The 22,863-nt window shown below is 44.9% G+C and overlaps 1 protein-coding gene across 1 annotated transcript in view; it reads right to left on the reverse strand.

Moving 5' to 3' along the window:
- SLC17A9 (solute carrier family 17 member 9) overlaps positions 1 to 22,863 on the reverse strand; it is a 51,170-nt gene that overhangs the window by 12,508 nt on the left and 15,799 nt on the right. The window contains exons 2-7 of the mRNA XM_061631029.1: positions 12,944 to 13,141; positions 11,659 to 11,798; positions 10,247 to 10,346; positions 7,018 to 7,148; positions 4,142 to 4,238; positions 2,853 to 2,949 (exon numbers count right to left, since the gene is read on the reverse strand). Of these exons, the coding sequence (XP_061487013.1) occupies positions 2,853 to 2,949; positions 4,142 to 4,238; positions 7,018 to 7,148; positions 10,247 to 10,346; positions 11,659 to 11,798; positions 12,944 to 13,141 (763 nt within the window). The remainder of the gene's footprint in view (positions 1 to 2,852; positions 2,950 to 4,141; positions 4,239 to 7,017; positions 7,149 to 10,246; positions 10,347 to 11,658; positions 11,799 to 12,943; positions 13,142 to 22,863) is intronic.

The following is a 22,863-nucleotide window of genomic DNA, read 5'->3' on the forward strand; positions in this document are numbered from 1 at the left end:
GCAGGGCTGGCCCTATTATTGAGTGGAGTGAGGCAACTGCCTCAGGCAGCAGCAGGGCTGGCCCATGCCATTTCGTTGCCTGAGGTAAAGCACAAGATCACACCCCCATTTTCCATTATACACATACACACTGTTCCACTTGGACTGGCCACTGAATCTTACCTTAACTGTGGTGACAGGATAGTGGCCTCTGCTGCACCCGAGAGCAGCCGGCTAGCTTAGGGATGCCGGGCAGACCATGTGGCTCCCACAGATCTGTCCTCCAATGCCTCACTGTTGCTCCCCAGCATCTGCTGCCTGAAGGAATTGGCTCACCCTGCCCTAACGGTTGGGCCAGCCCTAGACAGCAGCTTGTAAGCAGCAGCCCGTCTGCTTCTTCTGAGCCCGCCTCCCCTTCCCAACTGCTCTCCTCTGCTGGAGGACAGAGCTATGTATGCCACATGACCTGTCCTGGACCCTCCCAGGTGATGATCTGAAGGCACATGAGGCCAGCTCCCTGCTGAAGCTAAGCAGGGTCAGGTATGGTCAGTGCCTGGATGGGAGACTGCCTGGGAACCATATATAAGCTGCCTTGGGTTTCTATCATGAAAAGAAAGGCGGGGTATAAATAAATAAATAAAACTAGCCTGCTGCCTTGGCTGCAATGGAAGATGCTGTCCTGTGCTGAAGTAAGATTCAGCTACCAGTCCAGGCAACTTCTGTATGTGGAATGGAGGAGGGGCATATTTTCCTTCTCCTCAGGCAGCAAAATGTCTTCACCCAGCCTCACTTTTAAGTCAATCTGGGCTGCCCACCCAGTTGCTGAAAAATACCTATTTATACGATAGGAAGAGTTTGTTTGTTGTGTGTGCATTTGAACAGTAGGTGGTGCAATTTTACCACAATGAGTCTTCCTACTAAGGATTTCAATTCCCACCTTACTGAACAATTATTACTGTTCTGCATGATGCAGACAACCCTTTTTCCACAGAACATTAGGAACAAATGTTTCCCAGACTGCTATCTAAGCACGAGTCTAGTGACATCATCAGTTACATAGCATGATGCACACTTCTCTGATTTTGTATAAGCACCAAGCAAGTCTATACCTAATGCAGCCATAAACACATGTGGTTTGCAGTTATTTAAAAGATGTGAACCTCCTTTCAGTTCGGATCTGCTTTCCGCAATCTGGTGCCTTCCAGATGTTAGAGACTACAACTCCCATCACCCCTGACCACTAGTTATGATGGCTAGGATTGAAGGGGATTGTAGTTCAAAATATCTGAGCAGCACCAGGTTGGAGAAGTCTGTTTTGCATGCTACTTTAGCCATTTTTGGAAGAAAGGCATTTTTTTTAATTCATAAAGAAATAAATGCATTTTCCCAGACAGCAGCAGATGGAACCACTACACTTCTTACCAAGCCGGCACCATGTCCCGCATCCTCAGCAGCTGCTAAGGGCCCATGGGGGCTGAAACTGCTCTTCCTGATTGGGCACAAGCCACACCTGTGCTCCCTAGTGCAGTTTTTACCTTTGGGTGACTGGAAAGTATGTGTCCTGCAGAAGCATTACTAGGTACTCAGGCCAAAGACCCACCACACAAATTTGCACATGTTTTATAAACACACACACACACACATTTAGAGCCACATCTGCACCATACATTTAGAGCACCACCACTTTAAACAGTTACATCTTCCCCGAAAGAATCCTGGGAACTGTTGTTTGTTAAGGATTATAAGAATTGCTAGGAGACCCTTCTTCCTCTCAGAGAGCTACAACTGCCAGAGTGGTTTAACTATCAGTCCCTCTTCCTAGGGAACTCTGGGAATTGTAGCTCTGTGAGGGGGAAGAGGGGTCTCCAACAACTCTCATAACCCCTATCAAACTACAGTTCCCAGGATTCATTGGGGGAAGCCAATTGCTGTTTAACTGGTATCATGCTATTTTAAATGCATAGTGCAGATGGCACCTAGGTCTCTGAGCAAATTAAAATGGTAGATGGCCGGGGTCTCACTGGCACTGCCCAGCAGCTCTGAAAGCAAAGGGTTTTGAAAAAAAAGTTTGAATTTAAAGAAGTGAAGGCAGGAAGGATAGGAGATCCAAGGCTTAGTGCAAAAGACCTGGGGGTTGGTTCTCTTGAGCCATCATATTTCCTGCAGTGCCTAGAGTGATACTATGTTGGGGCACTGTAGTAAAAGTCAGCACAATATTTATGGTAAAACATTTACTACTACAATTTTTGGATTAAGGCACCAATGGAGGAATGGTATCGAACATAAAGGGATAGGGAGCTCCTGGTTCTGCAGATGTCAACACAGCAGACAAAAATGTGCTTATTAGGAGAAATTTGCACTAAAATTAGTTTTTTGTGTGTTTTTTTAAAAAAGCAAATTATTGCAGAAACCTGCAGAACTGAACTTAAGATTGGGAAAATGAGAAAGTGAGAGAAGTGAAACTGACAGACCCTTTTGTTCCAACCTGCATCCATTCACCCATGGTTGGGAAGGGGTCCCTACCATCACCAATCCCACATATTTCCCCACTGTGGTTACTAACGCAAGGCTGAGACAAGGAGCACAGACTGCTTTATACAGAAGGGATGGGAATTGGGTGGCCTTCCAGATGCTGCTGGACTACAACTCCTTGCCCATTGGCCATGCTGGCTGAGGCTGATGGGACCTGTAGTCCAACAACATCTGAAGGGCCACAGGTTCTCCATCCCTGCTTTAAAAGAACAGGCAGGATGTCCAGGTGGCCCACCTAGCAATCCTACTGAGAGCTAGAAGCTCCAATTGTGCGTTGGGGGCCAATCACAGCCCCGTTGACTGTCCTTTGCTTTCCCATCTTGGATGCAACACCAGCTTACTTTCGAATCGGGAAACGTTTCCTTGAAGAAAGTCGGCAGCCAGGACAGCAGGGTGAAAAAGGTGCTGGCTGCGCACAGCTGAGCTGCGATCACTGCCCTGCCGATATATATGGGGAAAGTCATGGTTAGATATATATGGGGGATCATCAGGGTATACACACACACCAAAAAAAAATCACAGAACAATTTTCAAGGAAACTGAGCAAGTAAAATAACTGGAGGGACCTCAGCTCAGTTGCAGAGCACATGCATTGTATGTAGCACAACAGCAGGAACCCTGTGACCCTCTAGATATTGCTGGACATCAACTCCAATCATCCCTGACCATTGGCCATGCTGGCTGGGAACACTGGGGAGTCCAACAAATCTGGTGGGTCAAAGGCTCTCCATCCCTGATGTAGAAGTTCCCAGGTTCGTTCCTGAGCTTCTCCACTTGAAAAAGGATCAGGTAACAGGTGCTGGTAAAGACTTTTGCCTGAGGCCCTGGAGAGCCACTGCCAGCCAGAGTAGAGAATACTGAGCTTGCTAGACAGACAAATAGTGTGATGTGGCATAAGGCAGCTTCTGATGAATTGTGAATTATAGTAGCCCTATCACGGAGCAAGACGTGGTGGATTTGGGGTTTATTGAAGAAAGTAGAGGGAAGTAGACAGGCCTGACCATTTTAAAAATGTTTGTGGATGTGACATCAGTGTGGTGGCAGGAAGAAAGGTATGGGCAGATGATAGGCAATGAGAGTATATCCTAGAGGGAAATGACTAATGGGAAGGGTGTGTTGTTATTCAGGGAGCACAAATTCTACCCTCTACACACACACACAGTGCATACATTTTCAAACTTACTGAGCTGCCATGAGGACTAGAAACGTACATTAAAAACAACAAAAACAGAGTTTTAAGGTTCTGTGTCAGCTGACCACCAGCTGTGGTCACAAGGGAAAAAGAAATGAAAATGACCAGTTCGTAGGCAGAAGCAGTGAAAGCATCAGCCCTGCTTGTATATTTTTCTCAATGCATGTAGGAGAAAGCAGGAGGGCATCTGCTGACCCCACTCCACTTGATCTCTGCATGTTCACTAGCATGTCTGTAGAGAACTCTTCACGCAGTTGGGGACCCCAATGCATGAAGAGCCCATGCACATGCAACTGTATGAGCATAGGCTCCCTTTTACAGGCTGGGGCTGATGGGAGTTGTAGTTCAAAACACCTGGACGGCACCAGGCTTGTGGAGGCTGGACTAGACCCTGCAAAATGCAACAGATGAGCAGAGGAATACATAAGAGTGACTCACCACACAGGGGCCTTTTTAAATAGCTGTTTCCAAGGCACTTTGGTCTGTTTGGATAAGGAGAAGCCCTTTGCTAAGTCTTCCAACGGGATGATGATCGCTACACAGAGGAAACAAGATGCATCGAAGCCCATGGCTTAATAATATCAAATGTGTACAGACGCACTGTGTTCGCGTGCATGTGTGTGCTGGTATGTGTACAGACTATCTAGACCAGTGGACCCCACACTTTTATCCCAACAGACCACTGGAAAATTGCTGAGAATCTTGGTGGACCATTTCATGGTTATTTTGCCTGTTGTAGTAACTGTAACGCACTATGCTAGATGCTGTATGATTTTTAATTTTTTTCCCCTGGTGCTGCTTTTATTTCTTCTATTTCATTTTATTGCTTGGCAATTTGCATTCCATAGAGTTCAAGTTGAAATAAAAGAAAATACAACGTAAGAAGTAAAAGAAGCAATCAAAAAAGACAATTAAAAATCAATATGAATTTTCAATGTGGACATGCCTGAATTAACGACAGTTTGAGATCCCGTGATCCAGACCCATTTCAATCTGAATACAAGACCAAACTGACCTTGGTCACACTGATGGAGGACCTTTATCAGGAGTCTGATGGGGAAATGTGACCCTGTTGCTTCTGCTTTATCTCTCAATGGCTTTTGACTACAGTATCCTTCTGAACTGACTCTGTGGGTTAGGTGTAGGACAGTAGTGGATGGCAAGGGGGACAGCGGTGCTCACCTGGCCTCCCAACTTCTGGGTTGCTGCTACTTACTGAGACAGGGAGAGGTGAGGCAATAAGGAAGACAGTGTGGTGCAAATGCACTGGTGGGAGCGCCAGATTGGCTCCACTAGTGCGTTTGCACCTCCTTGGCACCTCTCCCTGCCAGCAAGCAGCTGTCAGGAGGTCAGGAGAGCACTGCCACCCCACCATGCTGTGTGCTACCTTAGGAGACATTTACATCAGTGGTTCTTCTCCAATCTATGAGGTTGAGTTCAGAGAGTGGCACTGGGTGACTGTTCCTCACGCCCGCCCACCCCCGCAGCTATGCTGTGGGGCACTGCAAGGTACCATGTTGTCTTGCTGGAAGCAGCCATGAGGGGATCTTGAGCATCAGTACACATAACACCTGTGCTGAAGGAGTTGCATGGGGTTGCTGGTTAGCTACTGAGACAAGGTGAAGATGGCACTTTTAGTTATAAAGCCCTGGAAATGTGGAAATGGACTGCCTTCAAGTCAATTCTAACTTGTGGCGACCCTATGAATAGGGTTTTCATGGTAAGCAGTATTCAGAGGGGGTTTACCATTGTCTCCTTCTGAGGCTGAGAGGCAGTGACTGGCCCAAGGTCACCCAGTGAGCTTCATGACTGTGTGGGGATTTGAACCATGGTCTCCCAGGTCGTAGCCCAACACCTTAACCAGTACACCACACTGGCTCTATAAAGCCCTAAACGGCCCTAATTACTCCCAGGTCATTATGGTCAGAAGATGGGACCCTTCTCACTGGACCACAGTTTACAGAGGAGAGAGTGGGGAGAGTCCAGAGGAAGGACTTTTCTAGTGTGGGGCCACTATGAGGAACACTCTCCCTACTGAAATTAGTCAGCCAGTTAAAGACCCATATGTTTACCCTGGCCTTGCCTGACTGCTAGCACAGGTCCCAGTTATTGTGGCATTGTGATGTTTTACTGATTATGTTAGTTTTATGGCATTTTGTACAGTTTTTACAATGTAAATTGCTTTGTTATTGTTGCAAATCAAAATAGAATCTTAAGCAGTGACTTAGGAGTAGCCAACATGGTGCCCTTCAGATCTTCTTGGACTTCAGCTCCCATCAGCCTCCGCCAGTATGGCCAATGACGGGGATAATGGGAGTTGTCATTCAGCAACATCTAGAGGGCCACACATCTCCCCACCCTGGCTCTACGGGGACATAAGCCCTGATGAATCAGGGCTGACATGCTGGCATCTATGGGGAGGACTAGCCCAGCCCAGAACATTCTAGAGAGCACCTTCATGGGTTAACTACCCAAAAGTACTGAAAGACTAAACAGGGCTTTTCTATGGAATCAACATTCTCACACCCTTCCCTCCTCCAAGGTATCTGACCAACTCAAGTGCAGCTAAACTAACTTTCAAAGAAATGCATGCAAAGAGACTGAAACTGAGCTATAACCTGAGATTTCATCAGGACACACACACACATACACATTTGCAGAGATATTAGTACATATTATATTACCCACACTTTGGAACATCAGGCAGGCACCTTCGCTGTACATTTTTTGGCTCCTGCTAAAGACATTTTTGTTCATGCAAGCCTATCCAGACATATGGAGGCTGACATGTGTTCCAAACTGTTTTTAGCTTAAGTGTTGATTTTAATTTTACTTTGAATTTTTTTAAAACCTGTTTTTAACTTTGTCTTTTATTGACAATTTTAATGTTTTTGCTTGGTAAACCGCTTAGAGGTTCTATTTACAATCAAGCGATATACACACTCTGTTAAATATAATGGTTTTTATACAATATAGGCTTTTTAAATTCTATTTTTATCTGTACAAAATATAATAATTTAGAACCATTAATAGAGAAATATGTTTTAACAGCAATGTAATTAAAATCCATCTTATTGAGCTGTTAAGATTGCTTCCAAAACTTTCCCAACATTCTGATAATTACAGATCTTTGTGTTTTTGATATTACACACCCTTCCCATAATTCCTTACAACAGATTAGCCTTCTGTGTCATAATATACTTTGTTCAGCAAACACAAGAGTTGACACAAGCACACTTTAGGTTGCTGTTCATCAGCCTGAGCCAGCAGGTGTTGGAAGGGAAGGGATACGATAAGAGGAAATGTCTTTTTACCCTTTTCATTCACGAGGTATTTGCACATGCAGTAAACCCAGAGCAGCGTCAGCGAACCCGAGAAATAGAAGACACTCTCCCATCCATACCAGTCAAGGAGAAGGGACCCTGCTGCACCCATCACCAGCGTCCTGGAAGGGGAAGGAAAATAAAAACAACGTGTTTGTCAGTAGCAGTCAGTGGCGCTGACCTGACCTCCTGTCGCCGCCATCACTATGGCTTGCTGGAAGGGAGAGGGTCAAGTTGGGGGTGAGCTCAGTGTGGTGCGGTGCAAAAACACAGGTGGGAGCACTGGATTGGCACAATCGGTGCATCTGCTCTGTGCCAACCTCACCATTACCTTGCCCCCCAAAAAACCAAAACGACAGCAGTGACAGAAGGTCAGGTTAGCACAACAGGTCTACTGACCGCTCCTGGCCCTTGCTTGCCATTCTATCATCTAACAAACAGCTTAAACAAAGGTTGGGAGATCAAACTGGACCAACCACACGACACTGTTATTTATTATCCCAATGATTTATACACCGTTTAACACCATAGCCTCTGAGCAATGTATGGTAAGGTTAACAGGATACAGTGACAGTAAAGTAAGTTAAAACATAACTTCAGAAAATTCACTTAAAATGCCTGCTGAAATAAAAAAGGTCTTCAGCACCAAACACCAGAAGTTCAACAGAGAGGGCTCAGCAGGGAAGGAGTTCCACAGAATCAGACCCATAATATTGAATGCATGGCTCCTGGTGTATACAAGCTATACATTTAAGCCATGGGGGACCACTACAGTGACTCCCCCAGTGATCAGGCAGAAATATAAGGAATCAGATGGTCCTTAAGGTATCCTGGACCCAAGTTGTTAAGGGCCTTATGAAATTACTACAAGAACTTGGACTTTGCTCAGAAGCCTATGGGCAGGCAGTGCAAGGATTTAAGCACTAGAGTTATGTGCTGGCAATAGTCTGTCCCAACCAACAGTCTAGCCACAGTATTTTGCACCATCTGGCAATTTCAGACCTGGCCCAACTCTATGTCGGGCAATATTCAAATAATGAGGTTAAAGTAAAGGTAAAGGTGTCCCCGCACTTGTAGTGCGAGTCATTTCCGACTCTCAGGGTGACGTCTTGCGACGTTTACTAGGCAAACCGTATATATGGGGTGGGATTGCCAGTTCCTTCCCCGGCCTTTCTTTACCCCCCAGCATATGCCAGGTACTCATTTTACCCACCACAGATGGATGGAAGGCTGAGTGGACCTCGACCCCTTTTACCAGAGATTCGACTTCCTCCTTCTGTTGGAATCGAACTCCGGCCGTGAGCAGAGCTTTCGGCTGCGTTACCACCGCTTACCACTCTGCGCCAAGGAGGATAATGAGGTTACCAATGCATAAATCAACGTGGCCAGGCTGTTCCACCTGCCCAGGACAGCAGGCAATAAAACACTAAAAAACATCTATAAAATATGTAAAAAAAAAATCTTCAAAAATATCTTTAAAACATCATTCAAAATAAAACACCTTAAAAAAAACCTTTTAAAAACAATTCCAACACAGATGCAGACTGGGATACGGTCTTTACTTAAAAGGCTTGTTGAAGGAGGAAGGTCTTCAGTATGCTCCGAAAAGACAACCGAGATTATGCCTGTTTAATCTTTAAAGGGAGGGAATTCCAAAGGGTAGGTGCCACTACACTGGAGACCCGATTCCTATATTGTACAGAATGGACTTCCTGATAAGATGGTATCTGCAGGAGGCCCTCGCCTGTAGAGCGCAGTGACCAACTGGGTATATAAGGGGAAAGACAATCTTTCAGGTATTGCACACCCAGTTACAATTATGGGATTGGACTGGTTGCTTGTTGATGTTGACCTTGGGACCCAGGCACTACACGCTTGGCATCAGGAGACACCCCATAGAGACAAGGAAAAGGTTAATGAGAGTTCAGGATCCCAGGTAGATGAGGGAGGGGGCTACACAGAGATGACAGATTTATTATCTTTACCCTGGACAAGACTATTGACCCGCCCAAGACAGCAGCAGATTGTTCAGCTCTTGCAGTACAAAAAGAAGCCGCAAACTTTCAGGAGTGGGAACCGTGGCTCAGTGGTAGAGCACATGTTTTGCATGCAAAAGATTGCAGGTTCAGTCCCCAATGGCATCTCCAGATAGGGCTGGGAGAGATTTCTGTCTGTAAATCCTGGGAAGCCACTGCCAGTCAGTGTTAACAATACTGAGCTAGATGGACCAATGATCTGACTCAGGAGGAGGCAGCTTCCTGTCTTCCTATTTGGGAAGGGCCTTAGCTCAGTGGCAGAGTGTCTGCTTTGCATGTGAAGGGCCCAGGTTTATTTCTTGGCATCTGCACTTAAAAATGACACGGTCGGAGTTGATGGGGAAGACCTTCTGCCTGAGACCTTGGGACAGTCACTACCAGTCAGAGTAGACAATACTGGGCTAGATAAACAAACAGTCAGACCTGCTATAAGGTGGCTTCCTATGTCTCTTCCCATGAGCCAAGGCACAACTCAAATACAGTTTGTGCAAAGTCACCCTCTCTCAGCCTAATCTACTTCACAGGTTTGTTGTGTGGATAAAATGGAGAGGGGGGAGAAGTGTGCATGCCACCATGAACTCCTTGGAGGAAAGAAGAGATATAAATAAATAAATAAATAAAGACTAGTTTGCCCCATCCTCCTCTAGGATGCACACCTTAACATGGTGAGGGGAGTTGAGAGTGTCGAAGAAGCTAAGAGCAATGCCGTCAGGAGTCTAGACCAAGAGGCTAGACTCCTAGCAGGAGCACCCAAGGTGGAATGGTCAAAGCTGAGACACCAGACTAAGATGCATCCAAACTCAGAGGAAGGCAATGGTAAACCGCCTCTGAATGCCTCTTACCACAAAAACCCTATGAACAGAGTATCCAAAATGCAACACGAGATAATGCTGGAAGATGAGACCCCCAGGTCAGGTGGCACTCAATGAGCTACTGGGGAAAGAACAACGGACAAGTACGAGTAGCGCTGTGACTTTATAACAGATGCTACTAGAGGGTGCTGATTCATAGGGTCGCCATAAGTCGTTATATGCCTTCAAGTCGATTACGACAACAAAGCTTGCCCCATAAAGACACCCTTGTAATCAAGTTGCAATAATGGATCTAGAGAGGTAGAAAATGAGCATGAGCAGAATTTCTCTTGCATGTCTATGTGGCCCCACTATCTGCTGGAGGAAACTTACCCAAACTGAGATCCTGTGCCAACTGTGCTGTACGTAAATGCTCTTTCACTTTCCCGCACTTTCTGAGAAAGCAGGCTTGCCAAGGCAGGAAAGTAAACCCCTAATAAAGGGTGGGAGGGGAGGGAGAAAATTCCATTTTAATCAGCAGTCTGATGCAGGTCCTGTGAACACTACAAAGCTCTTCATCACAAATTCTCTACATTTTTCTTCTAAGCAAACTGGCATTTGATTTCACACTCCAGAGTAATTGCACTGTTTGTCAACATTCTTTTGCTGACAGCTTTCTCTTCAGAACCTGGGATACTGTGAACATTGCCTCCCCAAACTTTTGCCAGGAGGTGCAAAGAAGCCTTAACAGCATGTCTCTCTACATAAAGGCTGAGGCATGCTGCAAAGTGCTTGTTGCCTGCAAGGCCTTTTTAGCAAGCGGCCAGGCAGTAATGATGTCATGGAATGTTCACAACAGCCCAGCGGCTGAAAAAGTTTAGGGGACTCTCAAGAAAAGCCTGGGATGGGATGTCAGGGCTGAAGTCAAAGGGAGACTTGGCACCACATTTAGGGTTGCCAGGCTCAGGGCCTGAGCCTGCATCTTTAGGAGAAGAGAAAGTCAGCCAAGTGCAGGTGTTCTTGCAACATTGTAATGGGAAAAACCAAATGGTGGAATTCTCCCTTCCCCCTGTACAAGTTTTAAAGATACACAAGACCTCTTGGAAGCCAGGCCTGGCAACCAAGAGGTCTTCTGTATTTTTAAAAGTTGTGCAGGGGGAATTCCACCTTGTGGTTTTTCCCATTACAGCGTTGCAAGAACACCTGCACTTGGCTGACTTTCTCTTCTCCTAAAGATACAGGATCAGTCTCAGGGATTGAACCTGGCAACCCTAAGTCCAGCATCCTGTTCTCACAGTGGCCAACCTGTTGCCCATGGGAAGCCCACAAGCAGGACCTGAATGCAGAGAGCACTCTCCCCTCCTGCAGTTTCCTGCAACTGGTATTCAAAAGCATACCGCCTCTAACTATGGAGGCAGATCATAGCCATCATGGCTAGTAGCCACTGATATGTTTCACAAATCTGGCCAATCCTCTTGTAAAGCCATCCAAGTTGGTGGCCAACATTGCCTCTTGTGGGAGTGAACTCCGCAGTTCAATTACGCGCTGTGTGAAGAAGTACTTCCTTTTGTCTGTCTTGAATCTTCCAACGTTCAGCAGACAGCTAGTACCATCCCCTGGCCTGGATGGAAATAAGAGGGCAGGCAAGTGGGGGCTGGCTGAGGGCAGACAGAAGTTGGTGGGGAAGTGCCCCATTCACCCTAGTGGAGCAGCCTCCACTGCATCCTTCATCATGGCCGTGAACTGACTGAACACCAGTCCCCATTTCTTGGGTGGATGGATCTCTTGGAAGCAGATCGTCTTACCTTGCAACAACCCCATGAGGAACCGGGAGAAGGTCATAAGAGCCAGGTGAGCAGAGCCCACGTAAATGAGCAGGGGGGTGATGGCAGTGATAGAGCCCCAGGCTGATGCAGAGAGAAGGATGACTTTCTCTCCTCCTATCCTGGAAGACAGAGGAGAATCAGAGTACCTGCCACAAGGGAGTCTTGTAGTGGAGAGCTGAAAAATAACTTGCTCCCAAGATTTTTCCTCTGCAAATACTGGTGTTTAATATTTATTTATTTATTTATTACATTTATATACCGCCCCGTAGCCGAAGCTCTCTGGGCAGTTTACAGCAATTAAAAACATTAAAAACAAATATACAAACTTTAAAACACAAAAAAACAATTTAAAAGCACAATTTAAAAAATTTAAAAACACATGCTAAAATGCCTGGGAGAAGAGGAAAGTCTTGACCTGGCGCAGAAAAGATAATATTCTCCAGGCATTCTCTATATGCTCAAAAACTGGCCAAATACTCACCAAATGCTGATTTGATTTCAACATTTGATGTTTAGCAATATCGCATTGCTGACATCCAGTGGCATTTTAGTATTCAACAGCTGACCCACAATGGCATTTAATATCTGACATTATTGAATGGTTGCCATGCAATGGGACTTAGGGTGCAATCCAACTTGCATTTATGCCAGGCTGAGGGGAGCTGGATACGGCAGACCTCTGACTGAGTCCCAGCTCCTCCCAGTACAGCCAGAGGCCTGGTGGAGAAGCCCAGCCCTGCGGAAGGGGAGGCAGTGGAAAGCCTGCAAAAGGGGTGTTCCAGGGGGTATGTCAAAGGAGGGCCCGAGGGGGCAGGGGACTTTCTCTCCTGCTGCTCTCCATTGTGGCAGCCGGCATGCCGGGAAAAGGGGTGGCAGAAGGATAGATGCAATGTTTCCTTCCACTGTGCCGTGCAGGTGCCGCCAGTGTCTTCCCTTCCATGAGACTTCCGAGCGGCAGCTGGATGTGGCAGCCTCTGCTGCCAGCTCCGCCTCCGCCGGCTTCCAGCAAGTTGGATTGCTCTTCCAGTGTCTGGAAGTATTTGACTGAGTACATACAATGGGATTCAGTACTTGATAGCTGACACTTTTGTAAGATTTCATATCGGATGGTTTTCAAAGAGTTGCCAACAAAACTTTAAGGGCAGGTTTCCCGTTCAAAACACAAATTCATCAAAACTTTGCACTCAAAATCCAAGGGGTGAAATAAAAAGTTGTAGCGATTTTCAAACAACACAATGCAAGAAAAATTCAGTTGAGTCCATACCGGTCACTCAGGTGGCCTCCGATAATCTGGGTTAAACAGTAGCCCCAGAAGAAGCTGCTTAGCACAATCCCTGACTGCCTCTTGTCCCACTGGAAGTGTGCGCTCATGGCTACGACACTGATGGGCAGCGCAACCCTTGTGCAGTAGAGCAAGCAGGTTCCAAGAAGCAACGTTAAGGTCCATATTTGAGATTCAGGCCTGCAAACATCAAAAGAGGGGCATGTTGTTTTTAAAACCGTTTTAAGATAACGCTTCTCAAACTCATAGGATTCTCAAGTAATTTGGGAAAGTAAACAGTGCCTTTTTGGGGAGAACATCACATGTCATAAGCCCAGGAATGGACATTAGGTACAGGATTCAACATCCAGAGAAGTGAAGTTTCCATTTTATTTTTTTAAAGGAGCAAATCTTAAGACTGCAAAGGCAGGCTTGAAAATGCATAGACAACGGCTGGTGAAATTTCAGTAGCCAAAGGAGTCAGGAGAGGGGAGTGAAGAACTATGAAGGACAGACTGGGGAGCCTTTTTTGGGCTGAGGGCTACATTCCATTCTGGACAACCTTTCGAGGGCCACAGAGGATTGCAGAGAGCTGCTGGATGAGGCCAATGTCCCATCTAGTCCAGCACCCTGTTCTCATAAGATGCCCATGGGAAGCCTGCAAGCAGGACCTGAGCACCACAGCACTCTCCCCTCCTGTAGTTTCCAGCAACTGGTATTCAGAAGCATACTGCCTCCAACCATGGAGGAAGAGAATAGCCATAGTGGCTAGTAGCCTTTGATACCTTTATTATCCATGAATTTGTCTAATCCTCATTTAAAGCCATCCAGGTTGGTGGCTATCACTGCCTCTTGTGGGAGTCAATTCCATAGTTCAACTCTGCGATCCATGAAAAAGTATGTGAAGGCAAAAGTGAACAGAGCAATTCCTCTCTCTCTTCAGTTGAAGCACATGAGAGGCCTTATCAGAGTTCAAAGACAGCTAGGCAAAAACACTCAGGGTTTGAAGTCAGGCTAGTGAGAGGTGCGGCCTGGGAAGAGTTCTAAGGGCCAGACAGAGAAGCCCAGAGGGCCACATTCAGCCACTGAGCCGGACTTTCTTCACCTCTGATGTAGGACATGTAGATTTCACTATATTTTGTCCCTGCACCTACCCTCTTCCAGTCTTCCAAGCGAGGCAGGAGAACTATGAGCAGGCCTAACTCTAAGCTGATAAAGTAAGAGAAGGGTAATGGGAGGGTTCCTGGGTGGGCCACATAAAGGGAGAAGACAAGTCACCATAAAAGCAAGCTTACTAAATAGATAATACCCTCTCACCATGTCTGAAGCCCAGGAGAAACACTCGGCTTTTGGTGAGGGCAGAACATATCTACTATTGAAACGCCACACAGGCCACACCAACTCAGAACAGAGCATTGTCTGAAGGCCCACAATGCACCTGGGTCTGGTCAGTGCCTGGCTGGGAGATGGCCTGGAAACCCCACCCACACTCTCTTCAGTCCCACCACAGACAAAACAGGTGCCAAACAAACAAGGCTCTGCTGATGCTTCTTTTCAGGGTTTGCGGAGAATATGGGTTTAAGAATGTAAGATGAGCCTACTAAATCAGGCCAATGGCCCAACTAGTTGAGCACCCTGTTCTCATAGTAGCCAACGAGATGCCTCTGGGAAGCCTGCAAGCTGGACATGAGTGCAAGAGCACTCTCCCCTTCTATGGTTTCCAGCAACTGCTATTCTGAAGCATGCTGACTCCAACCGTGGTGGCAAAACATAGCAATCATGGCTAATAGCTATTGGGAGCCTCCATGAATTTGTCTAATCCTGACACAAATCAGTTGATTATTGGCTTCTCTCATGTGTAAAATAATCAGTGTCAATTTATATTACATTTTTTTACAATAAATACTTTTTTGTAACTATACCCATTACCATTACTGAGGGGAAGATAGGCTGAGAGATGGTGAGTAGCCCATTTAAGGTCTCTTCACCTCCTCCCCCCCCTTTTTTAATTTGTATTTATTTTATATTTCTCCAATATCTTCCCCTGGCTGTTTTTATGTATTTTAAATATTTTTAGATTAAATAAATAGGAAATCATAATTGTGAACCTCCCTGAAAGCAATTTACCTATCCTTATGTTTTGGCAAAGTGGTGGTGTCAAGGCATGCTGGTAGAACAAGAGACCATGTTTGAGGCATGTTATAAGGTGTTTGAGGACTTTGTCACACATTACTTTTTGAGACCTGTAGATTCATGTTGGAAAGAACACGTGCACGTATTGAATGGTGGCTTGGGTGCTGTTTTTTCAGTCTACGCTGCATGCGTAGGGAAGGTGATACATCATAGAATCATAGAGTTGGAAGGGGCCTTGTAGGCCAACCCCCTGCTTACAGCAGGAAATCCACAGCTAGAGCATTTCCCGCAGATAGCTGTCCAGCCTCTGCTTGAAGACATCCAGCGAAGGGGATCCCACCACCTCCCTAGGCAGTCGGTTCCATTGCCGAACTGCCCTTACTGAACTGCCCTCATCTGGCAGCTAGCTTCATAACGTGAGAATGGAAAACATTTGGATCACCATTCACTTGTTTACTTTTCTCACTATTGAGACCACTTCATATATTACTTTTTCATACACAGAAATTTAATCTTTGTATAGGAAAAAGTATTTTGTAAAATATGAAGGACAGTGGCTGCCCAGTCAGTATAACCACTCTACAAGATCTACTCAGCCACTGTAATTACCTTTTTGTTTTGAGTGCCCTGTTGTCTGGGTCTTGGTTCAGGTGTGTATCCAACTTTGATGTGCTTATGGAAGGGGTATGCAAGTAGTGCCCCCCCCAAGTGTGGAGGCTTGGGCAAACACTGTGTTATGGAAAACCAAAGTCTTTGTGAAAATACATATTTGGGAATGCCATCAGTGTAATGCTAAACACACTTAATAAATAATATTCAACTTGCACATCACAAAATATTTTACACTCATGTACATAAGCACAAGGAGGGTAGTCGCCCAGGGGGTCTTAGTCCCTCTGCTTTTTTGGGAGCAGGATCCCTATGTCTCCAAGCATCCTACAATCAGCATGAAAAGGGTGTGTTAGTCACTGAGAAGAGTCTTCTAATATGCTTCCTTGCCTTTCCTGCTGATTTGAGCCAATCAGAGTGAAAGGAGGTGAGTCAGCCACTGAGAAGACTCTTCTCAGTTGTTAACGCTCTCCACTTACATGCTGATTGGCTCCTAGAGATGTTTGTTGTTGTGAAAGAATGCATTAACAAAGATCTCATTCTTAATCCAGGAGCAAAAAAGGGTGTATGTGGCTGCAACTATCATGAAGGGACTCTGCACTTCTGAATTTTCTACTAAACAACTGATAAATACCTATGTAACTTTGTGTCTGGAGACTTATTATTAAGAATCACTTTCCATAATTGTAAGGAGGTATGTCCACACGCATGCATCCCAGGCACCTAAATGAGGGGTGAGAGCAGCATAGGGACATAAGCAGATGTCTTAGACCAGGGGTTCCCAAACTTTTCTTCTACATAGACCACTTGAAAATTGCTGAGGGTCTGAAAGTATCTGAAAATTTACTATGGGCATATGCAAGATAATTAACTCCCATTAGTGATAAGAGCAAGAATTTATAATTATTATTTTAATTAAAACAAGAGGCTTATCAGAACTTTGAAGAGGTTGTTGTTGTTATGTGCCTCCAAGTCGACTATGACTTATGGCGACCCTATGAATCAGCAACCTCCAAGAGCATCTGTCATGAATCACCCTGTTCAGATCTTGTAAGTTCAGGTCTGTGGCTTCCTTTATGGAATCAATCCATCTCTTGTTCGGCCTTCCTCTTTTTCTACTCCCTTCTGTTTTTCCCAGCATTATTGTTTTTTCTAGTGAATCATGTCTTCTCATTATGTGTCCAAAGTATGACAACCTCAGTTTCATCATTTTAGCTTCTAGTGAAAGTTCTGGTTCAATTTGTTCTAACACCCAATTATTTGTCTTTTTCGCAGTCCATGGTATGCACAAAGCACTCCTCGAACACCACATTTCAAACGAGTTCATTTTTCTCTTATCCACTTTTTTCATTGTCCAACTTTCACATCCACACATAGAGATTGGAAAAACCATGGTCTGAATGATCCTGACTTTAGTGTTCAGTAATATATCTTTGCATTTGAGGACCTTTTCTAGTTCTCTCATAACTGCCCTCCCCAGTCCTAGCCTTCTTCTGATTTCTTGACTATTGTCTCCATTTTGGTTAATGACTGTGCCGAGGTATTCATATAATCCTTGACAACTTCAATGTCCTCATTGTCAACTGTAAAGTTATATAAATCTTGTTATCATTACTTTAGTGTTCTTGACGTTCAGCTGTAGTCCTGCTTTTGTGCTTTCCTCTTTAACTTTCATCAGCATTCGTTTCAGATCATTACTGGTTTCTGCTAAGAGTATGGTATCATCTACATATCTTAAATTACTGATATTTCTCCCTCAATTTTCACACCTCCTTCATCTTGGTCCAATCCCATTTTCCGTATGATATTTCCTGTGTACAGATTAAACAAATAGGGTGATAAAATACACCCCTGTCTCGCACCCTTTCCAATGGGGAACCAATTGGTTTCTCCATATTCTGTCCTTACACTAGCATCTTGTCCAGAGTATAGGTTGTGCATCAGGACAATCAGATACTGTGGTACCCCCATTTCTTTTAAAATCGTTCCATAGTGTTTTGTTATCTACACAATCAAAGACTTTTCTGTAATCTGTAAAGCACAGGGTGATTTTCTTCTGAAATACCTTGGTCCATTCCATTATCCAGTGTATGCTTGCAATATGATCTCTGGTGCCTCTTCCCTTTCTAAATCCAGCTTGGATTTTTTTTTCCAGAGAGCCTGTTGTTAAATATTTACCAGCACACGACTGCCCATTACAGATAATTGGATAAAATCAGGAAGTTTGAAGAGCCAAGAAAACAAAAGTTTTAATAACCAAGACTTTGACGATGAAATAAACCACCCATGAGCCTAATCCAAGTACCAAATGCCAACTACAGAAGAAACACAAATATGATAGCTATCTCCAGTTTGGGTTTATGTCTAGTGATCCTGATGTACAGTGTTTTTAAAAAATAGTGCCTTGGTTTTTATAAAGGCATTTACAAACAAAACACAGTGAATTTAAAAAATAAAGTTTCTATTTTTTAAAGTGAAAATGTGATGAACTGAAACTATCCCCCCAAACACTGGCTGAAGTAAGGAAAATGAAAATTGTAGTGAAGCATCTTAAAACATGAGCTGTTGCATTGTTTGTTGTGGCAAAGCCCACACAATTCGTGAAAATCGTATTACACCATGGTGAAAAAAAGATTGTTTCGGACGTGTTTAGCGATAAACAACAGAAAACTGTCAAAACAGTGCCACTTTCAAATTCTGTTGTTTTGAGGAGAATCATGGCTATCAGACTGCAAGTTAATAACATTAATCAAAATTTGTGGCGGTTTTGCTGTGCCACTGATGTTGCTGCATTTTGACTGCATTTGTGAGGGGGTGGTGTGCTTTTTTTTGATAAAAAATGAGGTGCCGGTACTCTTACCTTGATAAAAGTGTCATGGGTGCCAGCACATATTGGTTGTCATGGGAAGCAAAAAAGAAAAGATGGCAATATTCCGTGCGAGTGAGCACTGTCATGAACAATGCAGTTGAACAGGAAATGCTTATATGTAAACCTTGGCCTACTTTTACAACAGGTGAAGAAATGTTTGATCTCTTTAATTTGTGTATGATTGAAAAAGGACTTACTTGGGAACAATACGTTGATGTTTGCATGCAGGGTGCATGGGCAATGATAAGAAACGCACTAAAGCTATTGCACCAAAATGGAAAGCCATCACTGCCTTATTTACCATCAAGCCCTTGCAGTGAAAAAGATTCCCAGTATGCTGAAAACTGTGTTATACGAAACTGTAAAGGTTGTTAATTATATTGGATCAAGACTTTCCAGTGCTCTTTGCAGCAAAATGGGAAGCAACGATTACTGTTGCATACAGATGTTTTTCCTGAGGTAAACTATTGCTTTGTGTATTTACTCTGTGTTCAGGAATTTTGCTCTTTAGCATTGATCACCTGTTCAAATTTCCTTCACGTTTTTCTGACAGTGTGGGGCTGCAGCAAGTACCATAGCTTGCTGATATTTTTGCAAGGATAAATGAGCAGAATGTGTCGCTTCAAGGTATAACTATCTGCAAGTCAAAAAATTGATTCACTCTAACACAAACTTGAATACTAGAGAATTTGTGCTTAAAAAAAATACAGAATGTTTTCCTACATTGTGTGATTTTTTTTACTGAACTTGAGATTTAATAAAGATGCTTTCTTTGACATATTGGAACATTTATATGATCTCCAAGTAACAATCAAGGAATATTTTCCACCTGAAACAGAAACCTCCAGTGACGATCCATTTATATCCTCTGTACAAGAACAAGTTCTAACTATAAAACAAGGTAGAACAATTACCAGAAATAACTACTGACTTAACTTTAAATTACAAATTTACAGAAATTCCTTTTGTTAACTTTTGGGCTGTTCTAAAGGAAGAGTTTCCTGATACTTCACAAATTGTAGTAAAGAAGTTACTTCCATTTGCAGCCATGTGAATCACCATTTTTGAGATATGCAATAAAAACACAGTATTGTTGTAGGCTAAACTCAGAACATGACATAAGGCTACAGCTATCCAATATTCTTCTGACTTATAAAACATCTACTGATAGCAAAAAAATCACATCCTTCTCACTAAATAAGTTGTTTGTAGTATTGTTACATGCAGAATAAAGTTGATCTGAAAATACAAGGGGCTGTATTCACACAGCACTAAGCAGATCATTCCATCAGTGCAAAGATTTCTCCTTGCACAATGGAATGGTCTCCCCCTCTCCTCCCCCTGCACACACCCTAAATGGGTTCTGGGGGCTCCCCCAACCCTCCAGAGCACATCTGGGTAGGGCACAGAGCCCCCACTGGGAGAGTAAATCCCGTTGCACTAGAACAACTTTTTAGTTGATTACCACCCAAGGTTTTTTTTTTAAATCAGCATTATGTTATTTGGTACCATTAGCAGCAGGCATTTTTAAAAATCATTTGAAAGGATTTTACTGAGAGGATTCTGCTGAAATTTTGTTCAAAATGAAGGGTTCCGGCACTGCAAAAAGTCAATTTCACTTTTAACAGAAACGCTGATATTTTTCTTAAAAAAAAAAAAATAGGGTTCATGTGCACATAGGACAGTATGTTCTGACATCATGATGCAGACATTGCTGTGAATTTGCTATCAAATTACCATGTCTATCACTCTGGTTTTACCCAACTTGACTCCGGATGGGAGTCCCGGATTTGACAAAAGAACCTTAATGTGGCAGTGGATGTTTCCTGAATAGGCCATTCACCTGCAGGGGTGGGGTCCAAAGGGAGTGTTTGGCAGACTGTGCAAGAGAAAAAGAAGTTGGCAGTGCAGTTTCCAATTGGTAGAAGGAGAGAAAGCAGGTTGTGGGTCAGCTAAAGGTGAAGAACCTTGAGAGGTGGGGTATAGGCTTTCTCTCTAGGGATCTGATGATGGGTAACTACAGCATTACAGGGGCATCTGCTGTTTGCCTCTGCTTTGGCTCTGCTTGTCTATTTGAAACGAAATACTGCGAAAGACACTGGGAGTTGGGGACTGGAAAGAAAAGCTAGCAGCATTACCTTGGCAACTTCTCATTGCTTGGAGCGCAGATTGCATTAATGTAAGGTTCACCAACACAGCACCCGCAGGCACCAATGTGCCCCACCAGGACCTTGAATGGAGCTTGTGAAAGGTCTCAGTGAATATCCCCCCAGAAATCCACAATGCACGAGACACTGTTTGGTTTTCCTGCACAGTTCCTTTTTGCACTGGCTCAGTGTCTCTTACACAGACACCCGGAAGCCATTTTGTGTTATGCTACACTCCCACAAAAGCCATTTTGTGACTGGCGCCTACGGCACTTTCTCAACATTCCAAATACAGTAGGGCCCCGCTTTACAGCACTTCACTTTACGGCGCTTCGCTAATGCAGCAGTCTCAATTAGACACAATTAGACTAAAGCCCCACTCATACGGCACTTGTTCCGCTTTTACGGCGGTTTTCGGGCATCGCACACCCTTCTATTCAATGTAGGGTTCCCAGGTCTCCGGTTTTCTGCTGGAGTCTCCGGCAAAAGGGGGCCATCTCCGGCCTCCGGCAATATTTTGTTTAAACTGGAGGATCTCCGGCTTTTCATTGGCCCCCTCAGCCACGCATGCGTGATTGACACACGCATACTGTTGAGCTGTAGCTGGCCGCCTTCCCGCTCTTTCTCAGTCAGGCAGCAGGGACTGCAGTGCAGATAGACAGGAGGACTTGAGCAGCCGCCGCCCCTGCAGGGACCCCCCCAGCAGTAAAAAGTAAAATCGCTCACTCTCCCTACCCCCACCCCTATTCCCTACCCCAGCCTGCCCTCCTAAATGGTTTAAAAGTAAGATCGCTCACTCTCCCTGCCCCCACCCCCATTCCCTCCCCCCGCCTGCCCTCCTAAATGGTTTAAAAGTAAGATCGCTCACTCTCCCTGCTGTCCACCCCATTCCCTCCCCCCACCTGCGCTCCTAAATGGTTTAAAAGAGATCGCTCACTCTCCCTGCCCCCACCCCATTCCCTCCCCCCGCCTGCCCTCCTAAATGGTTTAAAAGAGATCGTTCACTCTCCCTGCCCCCACCCCCATTCCCTCCCCCGCCTGCCCTCCTAAATGGTTTAAAAGAGATCGCTCACTCTCCCTGCCCCACCCCCATTCCCTCCCCCCGCCTGCCCTCCTAAATGGTTTAAAAGTAAGAGATCGCTCACTCTCCCTGCCCCCACCCCCATTCTCTACCCCCGCCTGCCCTCCTAAATGGTTTAAAAGTAAGAGATGGCTCGCTCTCCCTGCCCCCACCCCCATTCTCTCCCCCCGCCTGCCCTCCTAAATGGTTTAAAAGTAAGATCGCTCACTCTCCCTGCCGTCCACCCCTATTCCCTCCCCCCACCTGCCCTCCTAAATGGTTTAAAAGTAAGAGATCGCTCACTCTCCCTGCCCTGTGAGGCGTCCTTCCCTGGCTCTCTCTGTCAGGTTCCTACCTGCGCGTGACTACTGCCTGTCACTAGGCACCACCAGGGACTCCACCAGTCCGGACTGTCCTTTATTTTAATTTTTCTCTCCCCGCTCTAGCACAGATCTCAACAGATCCCCCTGCTAGGCAACCACCAGTCACGTCCTAATACTAGTATTCCCAGAGACTCTGAATACTGGTATTGTTATTCTCTTCACCGCTGCCACCATTTGTTACAGTTCCCCTTCAGCCTTGGTCATTACCTTACCCTCCCTTCTGGTCTGTGAAACCCCAGCCAAGGATCAGGCCTTTGGTAAACCAAATTAAGTATTTATTAAAGATAACAAAGCTAACAAGATTAACAAGATTTCTTCTTAAGGCACATAAGCATATGGTTTTACTCAATACTAATCCGAACTCCACCCCCCCTCCTTCTCCACTCTCTCCTGGCAAACAACTCTCTCAAACCCCACCAAGCAATCCATTCTTTCTCTTCTCCCCCCTGATTCCACTCTCACTCTTCCTTTTATACGTTCAGCCATTTTAAACACTCAGCCAATCATCTAGCATTCTACTGCCCATTCACTCCCCCTCCTCTTTCACTCCACTTACCATGTATCTTCTAAACAACCAACACTTGCCATATATACATTAATATAGGAACATCACATTCCCCCCCCTTAAAACAACGGCAGAGTATTATTCCTGTTCCAGGATTTATACGTCGCGTTAACAAATAAAAGTCTCTATGGGGAAAATGTCTTTCTTTGTTCCTCCG

Source organism: Rhineura floridana, chromosome 6, assembly GCF_030035675.1.
Source record: "Rhineura floridana isolate rRhiFlo1 chromosome 6, rRhiFlo1.hap2, whole genome shotgun sequence".
NCBI lineage: Eukaryota > Metazoa > Chordata > Lepidosauria > Squamata > Rhineuridae > Rhineura > Rhineura floridana.